At 38.0% G+C, this 24,038-nt stretch overlaps 1 protein-coding gene across 40 annotated transcripts in view; it reads right to left on the bottom strand.

Moving 5' to 3' along the window:
* Window positions 1-686: 686 nt before the first annotated feature.
* N4BP2 (NEDD4 binding protein 2) overlaps window positions 687-24,038 on the bottom strand; it is a 96,826-nt gene continuing 73,474 nt past the window's right edge. For 34 of the 40 annotated variants that reach the window (XM_074039583.1, XM_074039578.1, XM_074039586.1 and 31 more), the window contains 5 exons: window positions 19,583-19,721; window positions 15,435-15,623; window positions 12,779-12,947; window positions 6,025-6,148; window positions 687-4,742 (listed from right to left, as the gene is read on the bottom strand). In XM_074039583.1, the coding sequence (XP_073895684.1) occupies window positions 4,697-4,742; window positions 6,025-6,148; window positions 12,779-12,947; window positions 15,435-15,623; window positions 19,583-19,721 (667 nt within the window). In that variant the 3' untranslated portion in view covers window positions 687-4,696. The remainder of the gene's footprint in view (window positions 4,743-6,024; window positions 6,149-12,778; window positions 12,948-15,434; window positions 15,624-19,582; window positions 19,722-24,038) is intronic. The other 6 variants (XM_074039591.1, XM_074039590.1, XM_074039579.1 and 3 more) reach the window with 3 other exon arrangements.

The raw sequence follows: 24,038 nt of genomic DNA, 5'->3' as shown, positions 1-24,038 counted from the left end.
GTGCTCTAAATATTTGTTAGATAAATGTTTTTAAGTCTTTGCGAAATGAGTGAATTATTCTGCTTTGGACTCAAATATTAAGTCCAAAGGTCATTAATATTATTTAAAGCATTACTTGAGTCTCTAAGAGATTCTTTTTTTTTTTTTTTTTGAGATGGTCTCACTCTGTTGCCCAGGCTGGATTGGAGTTCAGTGGCACAATCTCGGCTCACTGCAACTTCCACCTCCCTGGCTCAAGCAATTCTCATGCCTGGGATTACAGGTGTGTACCACCATGCCTGGCTAATTTTTTGTATTTTTTGTAGAGACAGAGTTTCATCATGTTTGCCAGGCTGGCATCAAACTCCTGACCTCAAGCAACCTACCCATCTCAGCCTCCCAAAGTGCTGGGATTACAAGCATGAGCCACCATGCCCGGCCTCTAAGAGATATAATTTTTAATTTTGATGTCAGTCAAAAGATACAGGGTGTGAGGAGAGAAACCATAGCTAATCCATTTATCTGGTTCAAAAGTGGACTCTTATTTGCTACAGAAAATAGTTTAAAATAGAAGAAAAGTTGTGGTACAGAAATAAAATTTTTATGACACTTTCCCCCTGAAATTACAAAGTTACACATAAAAATATTTTAAAATAGTTAAACCACTAACCCTAATACATCAAATGAAAGATTTCCTCACACTGGACTGTGGCTAAAGTATTTTATTAAATTAAGTATGTAATTTGCAAATGGTTTCATAAGAAATTTTAAAAGCAAATTTATAAAACATTTTCAATTTAAAAAGTACAGAGTTAACAGCAAAATTACATTTTCTTTACAGTACAAATAAAAACATTTTTCTGATATACCATCTGAAAATTTTATAATATATTCTCCAACTGATAGCTGCAATATTGTATTTTAATGAGAAGCCTCACAGTTAATCCAATCATTTATTAATAATAAGTTCATCATTGGACCATAAAAGTCAATTGCTCAACTTTAAGGAAAATAATGAACTTTGTCATCACATAATATGAAGTTATAAACGGCTCTTCAGGCTGTAGATGTGTTCTAGCCTTGTTTCTCTATTAAATTCTGTAAAGAAGCATTAAGTAATACTGTAAACTTGAATCACATTTTAAAAATAAGCACCATGTACATACATTCTACACAAACTACTTTACCTTTTAAATGACACTTTTTGGCCACATAAACATTAAATCTGTTTTCTTTACGTGGAAATAAAAATTAGCAATATTTAACTACTTCACAGAAAAATTACCAAACTTCACCTCATTGCACAATGCAAAAGCACTTAGAAAAAGCACTTGGAAAAAACAGCACAAGTGGTTTTTGTCTTTCTTATACATTTAGTCATTTTCTTAAATTGAGAGCAGTTAAAACATTGTCAGAGCAATTTCCTGAGTTTCAAAAGTTTCCAATTTCCAGCTCAGAAACAACCAATCTCGCTATTATACATGTCCACTTTCTAAGCATACAAAACACTTGAATTCAAAAAGAAAAGACCTAAATAAAGGATGGAAACCATCCAGAAAAGCAGTATAGCTTTTCTTCTCAAAATATACTACTCAAGATGCTTTAAAGTTAAAATTTCTGCTATATAATATGTCCTATATTTAAAGGCCATAAAATTGCAAACAGTATGGAAATACTAACCAACTGAAGAAACTGCAACTTATAAATAATGTAGAGAAATATGAAGAGCCAATAAATGTAAAAAAAAAAAAAACCACTTCCATTTCTCTCATTGGAATAACGAGACAGACAGACTGAAAATACTGTTAAGTGTCTAATGTTGCCCTGGTCCAACTGGACACCGTCTGGGGTTTCCACATTAGTTCTCTTTTTCCATCTGGGAGATAATGGTAAGAGACTACTGAATGAATATAATTATTACTGAAACCTTCCAAACTATAGAAGTGCTGTACTTTTAAAATATTAAGTTTACAAAGAATCATTCTAATGAGTCATGTATTGGCACAAATATACAGATTGAGTGAGTATCCCCTATTTAAAATGCTTAGGACCAGAAGTGTTTTGGATTGCTGGGGTTTGGGGGGAGATTTTAGAACATGTGCATTATATTTACTTGTTGAGCATTGCTAACCTACAAATGTAAAATCCAAAATGCTCCATGAGTATTTCCTTTGAGCATCATATCTGTGCTCGAAAAGTTTCAGATTTTGAAGCATTTCAGATTTTGAATTTTCTCATTAGGGATACTCAACCTACACCAATACATGAAAACTTTTATAATCTCCAAACTATCTTTGACATACAGGATTTAGAAATGGGTAATAGAGAAATCTTTTATAATCCCCAAACTATATTTACCTCGGGCATACAGGATTTAGAAATGGGCAAAAAAAGAAAGGAGGGATTATAAACTTTTCTTTCAAAATTATGTGTTTCTTAAACTATGCTAGATAGTGGCGTGGGAGGCAATTTGGAATTAAGCAGCTTCATAAAAATACGTGATGTTCAAACTTTGCCTGTATACTTATCAACAATGATTAAGATATATGATTTATCAAAATAAGGCATAATATTAACATTGATAAAGTAAACAAGTAAACAATATAGCTTTTTTCATTTGAGTTCTGCCCACTAATACCACACCTCTACTTCTTTTGACTGCTCCTTCATTAATCATAATTATAATATTGAAATAAGTCTAGCTGAAGTGCCCAAAAGTGATGATTTTTAAAACCAGGTAAGGAAATATAAAAACACAGAGTTAGTATGCAGCTGCACACATTCCAGTAACTCCACATTTTAACACTGTTTTTCATACTTTTAAATCATACTAATTTACACAAAGGAATATCTTATTTCATTAACAATTATAGTTTTATAGTAAGTTGTTTAAAGGAATTGCTTTATTTTTAATGTATAGAACTGTTCTAGAGACTACAAAAGTGTGCTAAACTGTTGGCACTCTTTAAACAAATTATTACAAACGTAAGTGTGAACAATACTTCAATACCAGTCACTAACCATTTCTAAATAATAAACATGTATTTTTATTTTTATGGAACTAAAATTCAATGATAAGCCTCTTTATTTTAAAAGCATGCAATCATGATATATAAAAAAATGTTTTGGGGTTTTATTTTCATTGAAATGTTTGCTCTTTCGGAAAACCATTCTGTACTTCAGGATTCTTTTGGTACCAGCTCAATCCTATAATTCCTGATCTAAATTTCTTTTTTTAAGCTTAACAAAAAGCAACAAAACTGTTCGTTAAAATTATATATGTTGAAAATATTCTCCATCTCCAAAGACAAATTTAAGCCATCATCTCATATTGGAAAATTACACTTTACCATATTATAACCTTCTTTACACAGGTTTAACTTGCATACTAACAGAATTTATTAGCTAACCAAACGACAGAAGTTAATGAAAGCTTCCTTTGAGAAAGTTGGCTCTTTTTCAAAACAAAAGTGAAAATATTTTAAATTGTAAGGATTCCTCTTATGATTATAACCAAAATATTTTTCTTTCTTTCTTTTTTTTTTTTTTTTTTTTGGAGATGGAGTCTTGCTCTGTCACCCAGGCTGAGTGCAGTGGTGTGATCTTGATCTCGGGTCACTGCAACCTCCACCTCCCAGGTTCAAGCAATTCTCCTGCCTCAGCCTCCCAAATAGCTGGGATTACAGGCACATGCCACCATACCCAGCTAATTTTTGTATTTTTAATACAGACTAGGTTTCACCATGTTGGCCAGGCTGGTCTCGAACTCCTGACCTCAGGTGATCCACCTACCTCAGCCTCCCAAAGTGCTGGGATTACAGATGTGGGCCACCGCACCAGGCCAATTATAACCAAAATATTTTCTACATTTGTTTAATAGAATTTTAAGCTACTGCAGTTTTAAAATTACATGCCTCAAAAATAAAATATAAGTATTTAGTACTGTCTGAAATACCACTTATACAGACAGTTCTAGAAGCATTTTGATAAGGCAGCAACATCTGGAAGATATTTAATCATTTCTTTTTCTCTGAAAACTTTTCTGTCTATAGAAAGTATGAAATTACAATATAATCTCAGACCCAACTTTCTTCCTATAAAATGCACACAGAAGAACAGAACAAAAGGTAAAAGATGAAGGTCATATACAAAGCAGAAAAAAGGGCAAAAGCATGTCTTCCTTCCTGTAGGATATGGCAAAATAAAAGCATTTTATGTGTTTAGTTTTGAAAATAAAAAATATTCAAGTGTTTTTGTTAGATCTCCTTTTTTTCTTTACTACCCACTACTATGTCTTTTTCTTCTTTTAATACCACCCTTTGAGGGGCATGAATCATGTCTCAAAGCACTTTAAATACCTCTCACAGAAGACTTTTAGGACATTACTAAATGTCACACAACAGTTAATACGAAGGTAACCTTTTCTGAGAAACAATTAGAGCATTTTAAACTTTAAAACTGTAGCTGATAATTTTCTTAGATATTTTGTAATCAATAAAATTTCTCTGTAATATTTTTAACAGGTAACATTTGCATTTGATTCAGTAAAAAAGCAAATTAAACTCGCTTGGATTTTGCAAAAACATAATTTTTTTGTTTCATAACTGAGTATTATTTATAATAAAACACACCTTTAGGGTAGACTTGACTGAATTACTGCAAATAAAAGTAATTTTAACCTACAAACCTTCATACTTCTAATTCAAGGACGTCTATTTTACTTTAGCATGACTTTCAAGCACCCTGGTTTAATTTCAGAGAACCTGCAGAAATGAGAAAAGAGTTATTTTAAAGATGAAAATTTCAAATTAGCTAAGGAATATACCTTGTAATCAATTCCAAGTACCTATGCTTAATATAATATTTACTACCAAAGTATTAACCCTTATTAAGTCAATATCCAAGACCAACATCTAGGTTTATGTTCCTTTTATCTACGGTCAAAAGAAATACAATCTTAAAGCTGGGGGTTGCTCCTGACTTAGTAGTTAGTATAACTTAAGATTTGTTAAAACTCGTGAGGCCTGAATTTTACCTTCATGAAAAAGAGTATGCTGTAGGAAGAATAAAGTTTTGGTGCATCATGAAAGCACCAAGAAGAAATCTCTGATATATCAGGTAATTCTGATTAATCTGGCCATGCAATGCTTCAGCTCTATCCGTAAAGAATTTAAAGGAAGACTAGTCTCTAAAATAGATAATTAATCTCAACATGATAATGTTCCAGTCTAACTACTCCTTTTATAAAAATAACTCTGATGTGTCACCTGTTTTATGCTCATAACTTATGCTACCATTTTCAATAATGTAGCCAAATAACATCTTATTACATGGCATAAAATAAATATGCTACACTGAAATTGGTGGGTAGGAGTTAATGATACACATCTGCAGGAAATCTATCCATCAACGGATTTTTCATCTTTGACTTTCTTGTCATTTTCTGTTATTAAATTATCACTTAATGAAAAAGAACATTTCATGTTTGTCAACACAGGTCATTAATGGCATTTAACTTATGAAAACAAATACATTCATATTAAATGGAATATTTCTGCTAAAGTTTAAACGTACCTAAATTATAACTATATTTCAATAGAAGCCACCCAATTCCATCCAAAATCCACAAATACTTATTTCCTTTCTAAAGAAGAATAGCAAATCTTAAAATATGATACATATTACCTAATTATTTTGCATATTATCAAATAAACATATTTTCTTTTAGAACTTTAAATTTATGAAAGTTTTATCAGATGATTATCGGTAACAAACACATTTTTCCTTATTTCTGGTTTACCAGACAACATAAATCCAGCAGGGAAAGTTATATCATAATTTAAGCATGAATCTGTGGCTGAAATCAGATGATTAAATTTCGTTAACTATTTTAACAGATTGTTCTTAGTATGCTATTAGTGTTTATTTACCTAGCTATATGAGGGCTACTGCTATTATCAAAAACAGAAATCTATACTCGCAGAAATCTCTGATACAGCTCTATATGGGCAGTTGCCATTATCAATAACAGAAATCTACACTCACCTGAAGCTATGGCTTATGAGGTACTTAATGACAGCTGGTTTGATGCGAGCAACTCCTCCCTGGCTGTGGTTTCCTCTCCCCGTAATCACAGACAAATAAGGCTTCCCACCATTCTGCTTAAATTCTGTTACAACAGAAATTAGGGGAGTTAAAATTCATTTATCTTACATTCTCAGTAGAAAACGTAAACCTTAGCTGCTCAAGTACATGAAATTGTTTCCAAGAGGATTTTGGGGTTTGCCATCTCAAAACAGTAAGATAGATTTGCTATCTCAAAAAGCCCCCAAATTAATGTGTTTTAAAACACATAGCCTCATTGTAATCTATCCATCAAAAGATTTAAGTGGGACTTCTTCCTTTATGGGGAAAGAGATTTCTGTCCCTGAAATAATGATAATGGCAATAATAACATTAATGATACCTAATAATTACTACACAAAAGGAGTCAAATACTGCTTTAAGTGGCTTATATTTATTAACTAAGAATCTTTACAACAACCCTGTTAATTAAATATTCTAAAGCCATCAAGCTTTGTTCGGAATCATAGCTCTGCCACTAAATGACTGTGTGAACATGGACAAGTTACTTAAGTTTCTTTTGTACCTATTTTCTCATCAGGAAAAAGGGATAATGATGGCAACTAGTTTATAGATTATCTTCCAGTAATAGCTATTAGCAAATCCACTAATCACAGCTAGATTGCAGTCTTACTGTTAAAGATAATCAATTGTTAACAAACTTTTTCTAATAGATAGTTCTTAAAACATCAAAGGAGTCACAGCCTCCTAAAATACTGCAGTTCCACTTTGGAAATGACCTTGTGAAAATCAAGGACATAAATCCTGAAAACTAATAAAAGCTGTAGCAGAATAACAACAACAACAAAAAAACTATCAATGAGATGAATTAATAAATTGAAAATACACACACACAATATAAACATTCCATAGTCTGCTTATTAAATTGTCCTAATACGCCAATAGAATACAAACAAATGGTTTTTCAAGTATCAAATCTCCAAGATGGTATCAGCCTGGAATTTTAAAAGAATATGTTGCTCTTGCATTTCTAATTCCTTGTCTGTTTATGATCCCCATCTCTAATCCATATCCATTACTTCAAGCAATATGTTGTTCAAAATTCAACTGAGTGCTAGTTTCACAAAGGTATTCACAGTGCACAAAATTCTAGGTATATCGTATAAAACCTTTTTACAAGCTTTTTACAAAGTTTTTGCACTATATACCTATAGTTTTGGACACTGTTCTTTACGAATGTTATATTACATATAAAAGTTTACTTTGGCCAGGCACAGTGGCTCACGCCAGTAATCTCAGCACTTTGGGAGACTAAGGAAGGTGGACCACTTGAGCTCAGGAGTTCAAGACCAGCCTGGGCAACATGACAAAACCCCATCTCTACTAAAAATATAAAAATTAACAGGGCATGGTGGCATGCACCTGTAGTCCCAGCTACTTGGGAAGCTGAGTTAGAAGGATGGGTTGCACCCGGGAGGTGGAGGTTGCAGTGAACCAAGGTCACAACCAACTGCACTCCAGCCCGGGCAACAGAGACAGACTCCCATCTCAAAAAGAAAAACTTGGCCGGGCGCGGTGGCTCAAGCCTGTAATCCCAGCACTTTGGGAGGCCGAGACGGGCGGATCACGAGGTCAGGAGATCGAGACCATCCTGGCTAACACGGTGAAACCCCGTCTCTATTAAGAAATACAAAAAACTAGCCAGGCGAGGTGGCGGGCGCCTGTAGTCCCAGCTACTCGGGAGGCTGAGGCCGGAGAATGGCGTAAACCCGGGAGGCGGAGCTTGCAGTGAGCTGAGATCCGGCCACTGCACTCCAGCCTGGGTGACAGAGCGAGACTCTGTCTCAAAAAAAAAAAAAAAAAAAAAAAAGAAAAAAAAAGAAAAACTTTACTTACAGAAAAAGCCCAACTAAATCTCTAACCATAACTCATGCTCTTCACTATGGCTCCCCTTATCACTTAGGTCAATCATTTCTACCATTATCACCTGCTAATAGTTCATTTATTGCTATGAAAATATTCTCTAGTTGACTCACATGCCTCAAGTAAGAGTTCAAAAGATGTTTGTTGCATGAATTAATGTATATGCTTAGTTTCCCAAATACAGGCTGTTCTTGCTGTTTAACACCTTTGAAAAAACTGTTTAACTCATCTTTCAGCACACTCCAGATTTATTTCAACTGCAAATATTTCAGTACGTACCTCATAAAAGATAAGGACTCCTTTAAAAAGAGTAACTATAATGGCACCATCATATCTTATAAAATTAATAAAAGTCCCTTAATATCATTAATTTCCAAAAATTTCCCCCAATTATCTCAAAAATATGTTTTTACAGTGATTTGTTGGCATCAAGATTTGAAATAAGTCTATACATTCTATTTGATATATTTCTTAAGTAACAAAGTTTCCCCTCCCCTGGTGTTTTTCTTTACAGTTTATTGAAAAAAATTGGATCATTTATCCTAGACTTCCTTTTTTTTGTTTTGTTTTTTTCTGAGACGGAGTCTCACTCTGTTGCCCAAGATGAAGTGCAGTGGGACGATCTCGGTTCACTGAAGCCTGTAACTCCTGGGTTCAAACGATTCTTCTGCCTCAGTTTCCCGAGTGGCTGAGATTACAGGCCTGAGACATCAGGCCCAGCTAATATTTTTGGATTATTAATGGAGACGGGGTTTCACCATGTTGGCCAGGCTGGTCTCAAACTCCTGACCTCAAGTGATCTGACTGCCTCAGCCTTCCAAAGTGCTGGAATAACAGGCATGAGCCATCACACCCAGCCTGTCCTAAATTTTCACAATCTGGATTTTGCTGAGTGTATCCCCATGGTGTTGTTTAACACGTTCCTCTGTCCCCTGTAAATCCTTGTAAAACAGTAGTCAGTTCTAAAGGTTTGATCTGCTCCTCATTTGATTTGGGGGCAAAAATGATTCATAGGTAGCAGTGCATATTTCAATCAGAAGGGACATAAGGTCCAGATGTCTCTCTTTTTAAAAAAATTCATCTCCGATTTTAACATTTCTTAATCTTACGACAAAAAGTAATGCAGGTCAGAGCCACAAATCTTCCACTGGATTCATTTCTATTCAACAATACTGCCACCTGGTGGTGACTGACAGTAACTACAGGTTACCACGGGTGGAAGCATGCACTAGAGATGGGGCTTGGCCTCCAGAAAGGATCTGCATCTTGGATCTGACCAAGTGTTACCTTGAGGCAAATTATTAATTCTTTTTTAATTCTTACAATTTTTTAAATTGAGATAAAATTAACATAAAACTAACCATTTTAAAATATGCAATTAAGTGGTTTTTAGCATATTCATCATATTGTGCAACCACCACCACTAATTCCAGAACATTCCATGATTTCACAAAGAAATTCTGTGCCTCGTAGCAGTCACTGCCCATATTCTCACCATTCCAGTCCCAGCAACCACTAATCTAATTTTTGTCTCTCTAGATTTACATACTCAGAACATTTGGTAAAAATGAAATCATACAACATACGGCTTTTTATCTGCCTTCATCTTTCACAAAGAATAATGTTTACAAGGTCCATCCATGCTGTAGCATTTATCAGTACTTCATTTCTCCACATGGCTAAATTAAATTTCATTGTATGGATTTACCACATTTTGTTTCTCTATTCAACAGTTAATGAACTTTTAGGTTACTATCACTTTTTGGCTGTTGCAGACATTCATATTCAAGTTTCTGTAAAGACATATTGTGTTTTTAATTCTCTTGGGTACATACTTAGGGGCAGAATTACTGGGTCATATGGTTAATTATATGTTTAACCTTTCAAACAACTAGTGAAATTTTCCACAGTGGCTACACTAGCAATATATGAGGGCTCCAATTTATCCACATACTTAACAATACTGACTACTTTCCATTTCATTTTTTAATTTTTCAATTTTTTTTTTTTTTTTTTTTTAGAGAGTCTCGCTCTGTCATCCAGGCTGGAGTGAAACAACCTAATTGTCCATCAATGGATAAATTGATAAAATGTGATACAGACACAATGGAATATTATTCAACAATAAAAAGGGGACCAGGCACAGTGGCTCAGGCCAGGCGTGGTGGCTCACATCCGTAATCTCAGCACTTTGGAAGGCCAAGGCGGGAGGATCACTTGAGCCCAGGAGTTCGAGACCAGTTTAGGCAACACATTGAGACCTCCTATTTCTTTTAAATAAAAATTAATAAAAATTTAATTTAAAAAATTTTTAAAAGGGGAAAATCCTGCCATTTGCAACAATACAGATGTGGCTGGAGGGCATTATACTAAGTGAAATAAGCCAGACACAGAAAGACAAATCTGTATGATCTCACTTACATGTGGAACCTAAAAAAGCCAAACACATAGAAACAAAATAGAATGGTAGTTGCCAGGGGCCAGAATAGACAGGAGGAAATGAAATGCTGGTCAAAGGGTACAAGCTTTCAGTTCTAAAAAGAATACATTCTGCTGAGTTAATGTGTGGCATGGTAATTATATTTAATAGCACTATATCATATACTTGAAATTTGCTATGAGAGTAAGTCATAAGTGTTCTCATCCCACACAAACAAAATGGTAACAATAATAGGTGATGTATGTGCTAAAGCACTTCATTGTGGTAATCACTTCACAATGTGTACATTTATCAAATCATCACATTGCATACTTTCAATATAAACAATCTTATTTGTCAAAAAAAAAAAATGAGAGTAATACCTACCATTATTTAGTCATTTATTCAAAAACTTTTTGAGTGTTGAAGAAAAAACATGATCATCACTGGCTCAATTCTTGGCCAAAAAGACAGACATTTAATAACCACTTATACAATAAGCTTTTTATAAACATTGTGAGAGGCAGGAGTACTGTCAGAAGTTATGAGCAGGGAGTCTAACTAGTACGGGGGTCAAGACTGACAGTGTAGTTAAATACACAGAAAAGGAGGAAAAAACACAGGATGAGACTGGAGAGGTAAGCAAGAGACATTACGTAGGGATTTTAGAATTTATTCTAAATACAACTTGTATTTTCTTATTTTATTTATTCATTTATTTATTTGTTTAGAGAAAGAGTCTCACTCTGTTGCCCAGGCTGGAGGGCAGGGGTCCGATCTCGGCTCACTGCAACCTCTGCCTACAGAGTAATTCTCCCTGCCTCAGCCTCCCAAGTGGCTGGGATTACAGGTGCATGCTACCATGCCTGGATAATTTTTGTATTTTTAGTAGAGATGGAGTTTCACCATGTTGGCCAGGCTGGTCTCAAACTCCAGACCTCAGGTGATCCACCTGCCTCGGCCTCCCAAGTGTTGGGATTACAGGCGTGAGCCACCGAGCCTGGCCACAACTTGTATTTTCTTATCACAATGCTAATTACTTATGTAACTATTTGGTCACTGTTATCTACCCTACTAGATGGTATACCCCACTAGACAATAAACTCCAATAAAGACAAGGACTGTGTGTCTTTTTCACTACCTTATCCTTGATGCCTAGAATACAGAAGATAACCAAATATTCATTGAGCAAAACACGATTAATTCAACCTCTATAGAGAGAATATTCTCTCACGACACTTCTATATATTTGAAGAGTTTTCTTCTCTCTGGACTAAATAATAATGCATTTAAACGGTTCTTAAAGTTCCTCTTTTCTAATCTTTATTGTTTTCTAGATTTTCTCCAAGATTTCTAAAATTCAATTTAAAAACTACTGGGGTCAGGCTGAGCGTGGTGGCTCACACTTGTAATCCCAGCACTTTGGGGGGCCAAGGCGGGTGGATCACCAGGTCAGGAGATTGACACCATCCTGGCTAACATGGTGAAACTCCGACTCTACTAAAAATACAAAAAAATTAGCCGGGCGTGGTGGTGGGCACCTGTAGTCCCAGTTACTCGGAAGGCTGAGGCAGGAGAATGGTGTGAAACCAGGAGGCGGAGCTTGCAGTGAGCCAAGATCACACTATCGCACTCAAGCCTGGGCGACAGAGCGAGACTCTGTCTCCAAAAAAAAATACTAGGGTCAGGCCAGGTGCAGTAGCTTACTTTGCAAAGCCAAGGAAGGTGGATCACTTGAGGCCAGGAGTTCAACAACCAGCCTGGCCAACATGGCAAAACCCTGTCTCCAGTAAAAATACAAAAATTAACTGGATATGGTGGCACCTGCCTGTAATCCCAGCTACTTGGGAGGTTGAGGCACAAGAATGGCTTGAACCCGGGAGACAGAGGTTGCAGTGAGCCAAGATGGCACCACTGCACTCCAGCCTGGGCAACAAAGTGAGATTATGTCTCAAAAAAAGAAACCAAAAAAAAAAAACTACTGAGGCAGGAGTATCCTATTACCTTATTTACATCTTCTGTATTTTATCAAACATCTACTGAAAAAGTGAAATCCAAGAAATATCTATTAAGTTTAATAAATGTCTATTGGACAAAGATATGTAATATTCCTGAAAGGTCTCATTTATAAGTCACAGAGAGGATTCACAGATTACACCATGCCCTCCCTCTAATAAGTACAACACAGGAATACAAATGAAGAAAATATTAATCATCATACCAGTGAGAATCCTTGAAGAATAACACAAACATTTACAAATGTTGCACAGATATTCTCAGCCTGCATATTCAGACTCTCCTGAATTTGCAAGTTATACCAATACAAGCAAAGACATATATTCTATTGAAAACTTGTGATTTCCACAGTCCTACCTTCAGTCTTCTTCTCTAAAACTCTCATCAAATGTTCTAGAGCTTCATCCACATGCAGTCCATGGAGGTCTAAAACATTCTGTGGCAGCAGCGAGGCGTTGACTTTCTCAAAGATCTCTATGGCAGCAAGGTGATTGGCTTCTTTCATCTTCTGCTCATGAAGAGTACCCTAAATCATAAACACATCACCAAGGGACACTTTTGATATTTGCTACTTGGGTGATGAGGAAGTTAACAGTGCCCCAAATAAAAGACAGGGGGAAAAAAAGGGAATAATAAATCTAAAATCTTAAATAATGCAATGAGTTTAATATATAAGAATGCACCAAAATTTAGGTAAATTTTAGTGAATTAATAATGTAGTCCTGGCCGGGCGCGGTGGCTCAAGCCTGTAATCTCAGCACTTTGGGAGGCCGAGGCGGGTGGATCACGAGGTCAGGAGATCGAGACCATCCTGGCTAACATGGTGAAACCCCGTGTCTACTAAAAATACAAAAAAACTAGCCGGGCGTGGTGGCGGGCGCCTGAAGTCCCAGCTACTCGGAGGCTGAGGCGGGAGAATGGCGTGAACTCGGGAGGCGGAACTTGCAGTGAGCCGAGATCGCGCCACTGAGCTCCAGCCTGGGAGACACAGCAAGACTCCGTCTCAAAAAATAAAAACAAAAATAAAAATAAAAAATAATGTAATCCTTAAACTACTGAGTCATTCTTTCTAACATTTTCTGAACCAAAAGTCGTAAAAGTGGGAAACTTAACACGATCCCCCATATGAGACAGTTAATTTTAGGTATCAATTTGACTGGACTGAGGGATACCTAGATGGCCGGTGAAGCACTGTTTCTGGGTGTGTCTGTGAGGATGTTTCCAGAGAAGACTGACTTGAGTGTCAGTGGATAGAAAGAAGACCTCCCCTCCCTGCGGGCAGGCACCAACCATGTGGGCAGCTGGGGGCTGGCTAGGACAAACAGGCAGATGTTCTCCTCCTGCCTTTGGAATTCAGACTCTACATTCTTCAGCTTTTAGACTGTGGGACCTGCACCAGCCACATTCTTCAGCTTTTAGACTGTGGGACCTGCACCAGCTACCTCTCGGCGGCTCTTGAGCCTTTGGCCCTGGACTGGGGGCTGCAGTCAGTATCCCTGGTTCTGAGGCTTTGAACTTCGACTGTGCTACACTCCTGGCTTTAAGCCAGGCTATCGAATTCTTTGGTTCTCTAGCTTACAGCTGGCCTATTATGAGACTACTCCATCTCTGTGACTGTGAAAGCCAATTCCCCCTAATAAATTCTCTTTCACATATCCCACTGGTCTGTCTCTCTAGAGAACTCTAATACACTATCTCAAGAAGGAACCACTGGTTTATTATTTGTGTATCCTTTGATAATGCTAGGTCTCGTCTTGGCGTTCACTTTCAACATCTTGTAGTTACCCCAGAAGCTATCCCCCAAGGACTACTGTTAGGGTTCGCAGGCCTATAGCAGTCTGATACTCTTCTCTGCTCAATCACAAAGAAGTAACCCATATGGAAACGCAAACATAAAAAGTTAAGCAGATTCCTGGCTGGAAGTGGTACCTTGCACTTGTAATCCCAGCACTTTGAGAGGCTGAGATGGGAGGATTGCTTGAGCTCAGGAGTTCGCAACCAGGCTGGACAACATGGTAAGACCCCATACAAAAATTAGCTGGGCATGGTGGCGCGTGCCTGTAGTCCCAGCTATTTGGGAGGCTGACATGGGAGGACCACCTGAGCCCAGGAGGGCAAGGCTACAGTGAGCCGAGATTGCATCACTATACTCCAAGCCTGGGCAACAAAGCAAGACCTTACAAAAAAGAAAGAAAGAAAAGAAAGAAAAGAAAGGAAAGGAGAGGGGAGGGGAGGGGAGGAAAAGAAAAGAAAAGCAGGTTCCTTATAAATACCATGTTACATGAGCCCAAGTAGAAATTTTACTTCCCCGGCCAGGCACAGTGGCTCAAGCCTGTAATCCCAGCACTTTGGGAGGCCAAGATGGGCGGATCACAAGGTCAGGAGATCGAGATCATCCTGGCTAACACGGTGAAATCCCGTCTCTACTAAAAAATACAAAAAACTAGCAGGGCGAGGTGGCAGGCACCTCTAGTCCCAGCTACTCGGGAGGCTGAGGCAGGAGAATGGCGTAAACCCGGGAGGCGGAGGCTGCAGTGAGCTGAGATCCAGCCACTGCACTCCAGCCTGGGCGACAGAGCGAGACTCCGTCTCACAAAAAAAAAAGAAAAGAAATTTTACTTCCCTAAAAAATTTAATGTTATTTTTCTACTATGAAAGTGATATATTACTAAAAATTCAAACATCATAGAAGGCACAAAATCCCTTTAATCTCATTGAGATGGCCAATATTAATATTCTGCTGCCAGAAATAGTGACTGTCAGAAAAAACCGTAATTCACATAAGCAGTAAATGCAAAACAACCACAGAAACTGAGCATTTCACATGCTCAAAACAGCAGATGAAATTCTCAGAACCATACATTTCTTAGGATACCTTATTTATGTCACTTATACAACTACTACGTTCCTCAGAATAACTTAATCTAGTCACAATATGGGTGTTATCTGCTTCAAGATTATTTAGTTATTATAACTAACAAACAAAAAATATATAAACATTTTTCCACTTTACCTGCTGGGCATAAAAGGTGGCGACATTTTTCTTCCCTATCCGATATGCTTCTTTGGCCTTGCTGTAGCACTCCATCCTCTTCTGCTGGTGAAGGAAAGCCTCTGCTCTGTAGTCATCATAGTCTGGGTACTCAAAGTCCTGGAAAGACAGTTCGCTTGGTGTTTCCTCAGTCTCTTTTAATTTCTTTGGCTATAAGATATTAAACAATAAGTAACACACACAGAAAGTTAAAAAAAAAAAAAAACTCACGCTTTACACCTTCACAAAACGCATGTGAAAACTGGGCTCTCGTATATTTTCATCTCTCTCCTCAGGAAACAGATTCTCCCTGGTGTCTACCTTATAAGTCAGGCATTTTATAGACTATCATTAACTTTTTTATGCCATTAAGGTTACCCTTTCTTTAACCACTCTTAGTAGATGTTGAAGAGTTCTCTAAAATTATCAAAATACAATTAGGGATATTAAACTCTGAGTTGGAAGAGGCAAGTCCGGTCTCAAAATGGAGGTAAAGCCACCATCCGGTCGCCCCCAGCCCAACTCCAGCCGTCGCCACCAGCGCCAGGGAGGGGAGGATCATGACTCAAAGGAACCAAAGCAATAGAAAAAATTGTTCACTGGTGGTCTGAGTTTTGAAACTAAAGATGATAATTTAAGAGAATAAGTGCAAAAATAATTCCCAGAATAACTTAAAGTTTACATTTTGGCCAACGTTTACATAACTCACAAAAACTCTCTTTCTGATTACATTTCCAATCATCTCCCACTTTGAGCAAGCACACCTTCTTACCACCCCCTATTACCATAATGACTCACAGTGCCTTGCATATTATCAGGAGGGAGAAGTAACTTCACTGCCAATTTGGCCCATAAGGTCTCATAATCATCTTGTGTACACTCTCTGCATTATATAATATACTGCATCTATCTATCCATGACAACGGCATATTTTCCAGTTGGGCAAAGGCATCGGTGGTAGCACTAACAGATCAAATGAAAATCAAAATTACCTAAGTCCTAAATACCAACTGACTGACAATGAAACATTCAAAGAAAAAAGGGAGCATATAATTTACCCCTGAGGGGTTTTATTAATAAGAACTGCAGGATGATAAGTTTCTGTAAAATAAAATAAAATTTAAAAATAAGGCTGGGCGTGGTGGCTCACACCTGTAATCCCAGCACTTTGGGAGGCCGAGGTGGATCACTTGAGCCCAGAAGTTCGAGATCAGCTTAGGCAACCAAAATCCCACCTCTACAAAAAATACAAAAATTAGCAGGTGTGGTGGTTCGTGCCTGTAGTCCCAGCTACTCAGGAGGGGGAGATGGGAGGATCACTTGAGATGTGATCCTGCCACTGCACTCCAGCCTGAGTGACACAGCAAGACACTTGTCTCAAAGAAAAAAAAAAGAAAAAAATTCTGTTAAAAAAAAAAAAGCCTAATGCTAGGCCAGGCGTGGGGGCTCACGCATGTAATCCCACCACTTTGGGAAGCCGAGGCAGGTGGATCATGAGGTCAGGAGTTCACGACCAGCCTGGCCAAGATGGTAAAACCCCATCTCTACTAAAAATACAAAAAATTAGCTTGGCGCGGTGGCAGGCACCTGTAATCCCAGCTACTCAGGAGGCTGAGGCAGGAGAATCGCTTGAACTCAGAGGGCAGAGGTTGCAGTGAGCTGAGATCACACCACTGCACTCTAGCCTGGGCAACAGAGTGAGACTCTGACTCAAAAAAAAAAAAGCCTAATGCTGATACAAAATTAATACAAAAAACACAACTGCATGTCTATGTACTTGTAATAAACAATCCAAAAATAAAATTAATGAATAATTCCAGGCCAGGTGCGGTGGCTCAAGCCTATAATCCTAGCACTTTGGGAGGCTGAGGTGGGCGGATTGCTTGAGCCCAGGAGTTGAACCCAGTCTGGGCAACATAGCGGGACCCTCATCTCTTTTTAATTTAAAAGTAATATCAAAAAATAAAGTAAATTTTTAAAAAGGGCGTAATTCCAGACCAGAAAGAAAACAAACAAAAGAAATAATTCCATTTACATTTATAATAGCATGAAAAAGAATAAAATACTGTATTTAGAAATAAATTTAACAAAAGATGTGCAAAATTTATACTCTGAAAACTATAACACATTGTTGAAGGAAATTAAAGAAGACCTAAATAAACTGAAAGATACTCCATTTCATGAGTTGAAAGATTTAATATTGTTAATTGGCAATACTCCTCAAATTGGTCTACATATTCAACACAAACCCCATCAAAATTCTAGCTGGCTTCTGTGCAGAAATTCACAAACTAATCCTAAAATTCACATGGAAATCCAAGGGCACCAGAATAGCCAAAATCTCTTAAAAAAAAAAAAAAAAGAACATAGTTGGAAGACTCACACTTCCCAATTTCAAAACTTACTAGAAAGCCACAGTAATCAAGAAGCCACAGTAATCAAGATAAGTGGTACTGGCAATAGGATAGACATACAGATCAATGGAATAGAATTAGGAGTACAACAATAAATCCTTACAATTATGGTGAATTCATTTTCAACAAGAGTGCCAAGAAAATTCAATGGGAAAAGAACAGTCTTTGCAACAAATGGTACAAAACAACTGGATATCCACATGCAAAAGAATCAACTTGAACTTCTGTCTCACTACATATACAAAAATTAACTCAAAATGGATTAAAGATCTAAATGAAAGGCCTGAAACTATGACTCCTAGAGAAAATACAGGAGGAAAGTTCATAAGATTGGATTTGGCAATGAAGCACAGGCAACATAGCAAAAGTAGACAAACTAGATTACATCAAATTTAAAAGACTTCAGTGTCACAACAGAAACAACAGAGTGAAAAAGCAACCTATGGACAGGACAGAATATCTGCAAATCACATGTCTGATTGGGGACTTGTATCTAGAATATATAAAGAACACTTACAACTCAACAATAAAGACAAATAACCCAATTTAAAAATAGGCAAAGGATATGAACAGACATTCCTCCAAAGGTATACAAATGACCAATAGCACATAAAAAGATGCTCAACATCAACAGTCATCAAGGAAATGCAAATCAAAACCACAATAAGATACCACTTCTGTATTAACCATGGCATTTTTGCAGCCTTCGAGACACTAGAGAGGCTGCTCCCTCTGCCCCCTCATCTCCATCCACTCTCACCACCTCCTCAGGTTTAGCTAATTCCTAGAGATAACAAACACCTGTCTGGGAGCATGCCTTTCATTTGCAAACCAACCAATCCGGAATCTATGCCTCCAACTTCCTCCTTTAATGGGGTTCTCCCACTCCAGGCACTATCCACCTGCCCCAAGTACCAGACAACCAGGAGAAGTCCCTATGCCCTAGAGCCTACTGAAATTATTTAAACTAGCCAATCCTAAACCTGCTTACCCTACCTTACCGATTCTTTCCCATAGAAACCAAAATACAGGCTTTTGCCCACATTTCCCCCTACTCCTTCTGCCTCCTGACCAATCCTGTTGGCTCCCCATGTGGCCTTGGGTAGCAATCCATACCTCCTTTTTCCAGAACTCTGTGAGTATGATAAACTTCCTTTCTGACACTTCCATGTCTCCATGTCTTACCACATCTGATTAAACCAAATCCTGGGTATTCTTAAAACAAATCCTGGGTATTCCCACTCACTACAATGGTTATAATAAAAAAGACAGGTGTTAAATAATAATACGTGTCAGTGAGGATGTGGAGAAATTGTAACCCTCATACAACTCTAGTGGAAATATAAAATGGAGGAGCCACTTAGGGAAAAAATTTGGCACTTTCCCAAAAGGCTAAATATTTCGGCCCACATGTTTATATTCAAGACCCATCATATTACTGCTATTCAATTAAACCTCATACTCTACTGTGTCAGAGTATACAGAAGTTGCAGAAATTCAAGTGCCTGTTTTTCATGCACACGAAAAAAAGCATCAGCTATAAATTCATTATTTTGAGTGCACAAATATTATAAGCCAAATATGCCACTGGTGGTTAAATTTCCAGTCTAGTCAAAATGGTGAGAAATAATCATTAAATTATTATACTCAATGAACCAATTACATTTTTATATGCAATTATCTACCCTTATAGAAAAAAAATTAGTAACTCCATACCTTTTTCTCTTTAGACTTCTGGCCAGTATGAGATGTGACATTCTCATTTTGGTGAACAAACTCTTGGGCTACAACTGTTTTTACAGGGTCCCCTTCAAGAACACAGTTAAGAAATTGCACTGTGTGTTCTAATGAATAGCTGTAGAAACATAATGTCAGTAAATGAAAATAAGTTATGTGAAGACATTAACACAAGCAATCTTCAAACGTCTTACAAGAATATGAAAAACTGGCTTACTTTTAAGTTTTCAACCTTGAAATTAAATGCTCATGGTATATCTCAAAAAAAAATCAAGAATAATCAGAAGGAAACTATCAAGCAGTAGGTTCTCAAAAGCTAATTTTCAAAAAACGAATGCCAAAAGATAGTACGTTGGTAATTCAGCCGGGTGTGGTAGCTCACGCCTGTAATCCCAGCACTTTGGGAGGCCAAGGCGGGTGGATCACTTGAGGTCAGGAGTTCTAGACTAGCCTGGCCAACATGGCGAAACACCATCTCTACAAAAAATACAAAAATTAGCCGGGTGTGGTGACATGCACCTGTAATCTTGGGAGGCTGACAGGCACAAGAATCGCTTGAAGCCAGAAGGCAGAGGTTGCAGTGAGCTGAGATCGTGCTACTGCACTCCAGCCTGGGCAACAGAAAGAGACTTCATCTCAAAAAAAAAAAAAAAAAAAAATAGATAATTCCATTTCTAATCCTTTGTTCCAGGCAGATTAACCACAACAAATCTTTCTTCCATTTTATCACCTATTTTTTTTTTTTTTTCCGAGACAGAGTCTCGCTCTGTCACCCAGGCTGGAGTGCAGTGGTGTGATCTCAGCTCACTGCAAGCTCTGCCTCCCGGGTTCACATCATTCTCCTGCCTCAGCGTTCCGAGTAGCTGGGACCACAGGCGCCCACCACCACACCCGGCTAATTTTTTGTATTTTTAGTACAGATGGGGTTTCACCATGTTAGGCAGGATGATCTCGATCTCCTGACCTCGTGATCCGCCCACCTTGGCCTCCCAAAGTGCTGGGATTACAGGCGTGAGGCACCATGCACGGCCTTATCACCTATTCTTAAATCCTTTGTTGGATTCACACTTGGTTTCCTTCAAACATCAAACACAGACAATAGACCTTTAAGCTGACATTTGTATTGTGTCAAATTCTAAGTTTACTTTTACCACGGGATTTTAGTCAAATTCTAAGCAGGGATACAGAAAAGAAAAAGTAAAGCACTACCCTACCTCTCATCCCTGCATTACTCAGTCATATCTTGAGGGTGATACTATATTATCTGTAGAATAAAATTCTACAAATCGACAAATGTCTGATACACTCACGTTCCAATATCTAAAGAAAATAATTCAAAAAAATTATATGCTTCTCAGTATTTCACAACATTTTAGTGTGCTGCTCAGTATTTCACACTATTTATGTCTCTCACCTCTTCCATTGGCCAGATACTGAGGAACTGACCACAATCGAGTATTTTTTGAAGTTTGGTTAACTAGGCCAGGCTCACGCCTGTAATTGCAGCACTTTGGGAGGCCAAGGCAGGTGGATCACCTGAGGTCAGGAGTTCGAGATGAGCCTGGCCAACATGGTGAAACCCTGTCTCTACTAAAAATACAAAAAAAAATTACATGGTGTCGGGCACCTGTAATCCCAACTACTTGGGAGGCTGAGGCAGGAGAAATGCCTGAACCCAGGAGGCAGAGGTTGCAGGGAGCCGAGATGGTGCCACTGCACTCCAGCCTGAACAACAAGAGCAAAACTCTGTCAGAAAAAAAGAAAGAAAGAGAGAGAGAGAGGGAGAGAGGGAGGGAACGGGGAAGGGAGGGAGGGAGGGAGGGAGGGAGGAAGGAAGGAAGGAAGGAAGGAAGGAAGGAAGGAAGGAAGGAAGGAAGGAAGGAAGGAAGGAAGGAAGGAAGGAATTTGGTAAACTAATTATCCAAAATAATGTGATGTTTTGCTATTCTTCAATTTATTAAAGACAACCCTTGAAGGGAAGCCATGTGCAACTACCAGTTCCACTTCCCCTCTCATCTTGTTGCCTCAGACATGCTCAACACAAAGGATATCAGTATCTAGGGGCTGGATGCTATCAACAATTATCCACATCCTTTCTAGGCCTTAAAATCACCCACCTGCTGGAAGTCAGTCTCCAGCCCTGACGCTGTTTGACGCAAACAGCCCTAGAAGATTACACCTCAAGCACATACTGTAGTAACTGAGCCTACGTACCCTTCTTACCAGGATGAAGTTGCACCTACTGCTAGCTGAGAGAATCAGCCAGTCTTTGGCAGACATAAATAGAGGCAATCAGCCACCTAACATGAGGGGCCTGGCTGACCAATCACTGGCTATCCCCAGAAAGGACACACCCAGCCCCCTCCTTTGCCTGGGGAAGCACAACTCTGAGCTATTTCACCTCAGGCCTCTTGCCCTAGGTACTCATAGAACAGGAATGGCCATATGCTAGCATCACCCTCCGGCATCTGGGAGATTTTAACACAAAACTTTCAGAAAACAGCAAGTTAGGTAGCAAAAATAAATAAGAAAATTAGGGATTGGAATACTACCTTTAAAGATTTGATTTAGGTGACATATTTAGAACTCTGCACACTCAGCAGAGAATAAATATTCTTAAGTACAGACTGCACTGGGCACAGTGGTTCACACCTGTAATCCCAGAACTTTGGGAGGCCAAGCGGGGAGAATCCCTTGAGCTCAGGAGTTCAAGACCAGCCTGGGCAACATGGTGAAACTCCATCTCTACAAAAAATATATAAAAACTAGCCAGGTGTGGTGGCACGTGCCTGTAGTCCCAGCTACTTGGGAGGCAGAGGTGGGAGGATCACTTGAACTCAGGAGGTCAAGGATGTAATGAGCCAAGATCGTGCTACTATACTCCAGGCTCGGCAACAGCAAGACCCTGTCTCACACAAACGCACACACACAAAAAAGTATACGTTGACTACTCCTCATCCGAAACACTTGGGATCAGAAGTGGCTGAGATTTCAAATTTTTCCAAATTTTGGAATATCTGTATATACATAATGAGGTATCTTGGGAATGGGGTCCAAGTCTAAACATAAAATTCACTCATGTTTTTATATGCCTTAATAATTGGCCGGGTGAGGTGGCTCACACCTGTAATCCCAGCACTCTGGGAGGCGAAGGTGGGTGGATCACCTGAGGTCAAGAATTCGAGACCAGCCTGGCCAACACGGTGAAACCCTGTCTCTACTAAAAATACAAAACTCAGCCGGGCATAGTGGCACACGCCTGTAATCCCTGCTACTCAGCAGGCTGAGGCAGGAGAATCACTTGAACCCGGGAGGTGGAGGCTGCAGTGAGCTGTGATGGCACCACTGCACTCCAGCCTGGGAGACAAAGTGAGACTGTCTCAAAAAAAAAAAAAGAAAGAAATTCCAGGGTAAATAGAAATTCAAACTAAAATCTGAGATTTAGAAAATAATGAAAATTAAAATATATATCAAAATCAGAACAACATATAGAGAAAAATTCATACCTTAAATGTATGTTATTAAAGACTGAAGGGAAATAAACTAACCAGAGTTGAAAATATACTAACAAATTTTAAGAGAAAGATATCAGTAAAAATAAATGATGAGAGAGCATAAAATAGACTTTGACCAATAAACCAAGATTCTCTCTCTGAGAAGGTACAAGCCCAGAACCTTCAAGGTACTAAGTTCTTTAAACTTTCCATAGCAGAGAGAAAAATGGCGGTCTGCCAGTTTATTTTATTAAGGCTGACACCAAATAAAACACTGAAACCAAAATCTGACGAAAATAGCCCAGGAACAGAAAAAAAAAAAAATCACAGACCAACACAGTTTCATTACTATTGCAAAAATCCCAATGAATTAGTAAATCAATTCCTACCTGCATTAAAGGAAGAAAAAAAAAATCTGAAGGTAAAGTAGGTTTTATTCCAGAAATCCATTATTGTGATTGATATGAAATGTATTAATAAACTAAAGATCAAAATCTTTATTAGATTCTCAAAAGATTCTCAAAAAGTATCTATTTAAAACAAGCTCTTGTGAAGAATTTACGAAAAATACAGGATCAAAAGTATACATTTTTCAAGCCACAGCATTCCTGATATACCAAACATAACACTACAATAATTAAAACAACGTGGTGGCAACTCAGGATCTAACAATGTATTTGGGAATGTAGTAAGTATTTGTATGTATTTGGGAATGTAGTAAGTATTACCGGTTATGTTTTATATAAGTGGGGGGGCAAAGATGACCCATTCATTTGGTTAGTCATTTGGAAAAACAAGTTAAATCTCTAGCTCATTTATAAATCTCTACCTCATACCACACACATAAAAAGGTAGACATTTAAAATAATAAAGAAAAATTTTTATAATACTGGGACATAACAGACTCCCTAAATAAAACATAAAACTCAGAAACAATAAAG

Source organism: Macaca fascicularis, chromosome 5 (genome assembly GCF_037993035.2).
Source record: "Macaca fascicularis isolate 582-1 chromosome 5, T2T-MFA8v1.1".
NCBI classification, from domain to species: domain Eukaryota; kingdom Metazoa; phylum Chordata; class Mammalia; order Primates; family Cercopithecidae; genus Macaca; species Macaca fascicularis.
The sequence above is the reverse complement of the archived record's forward strand: the minus strand, read 5'-3'. Positions and strand labels throughout refer to the sequence as shown.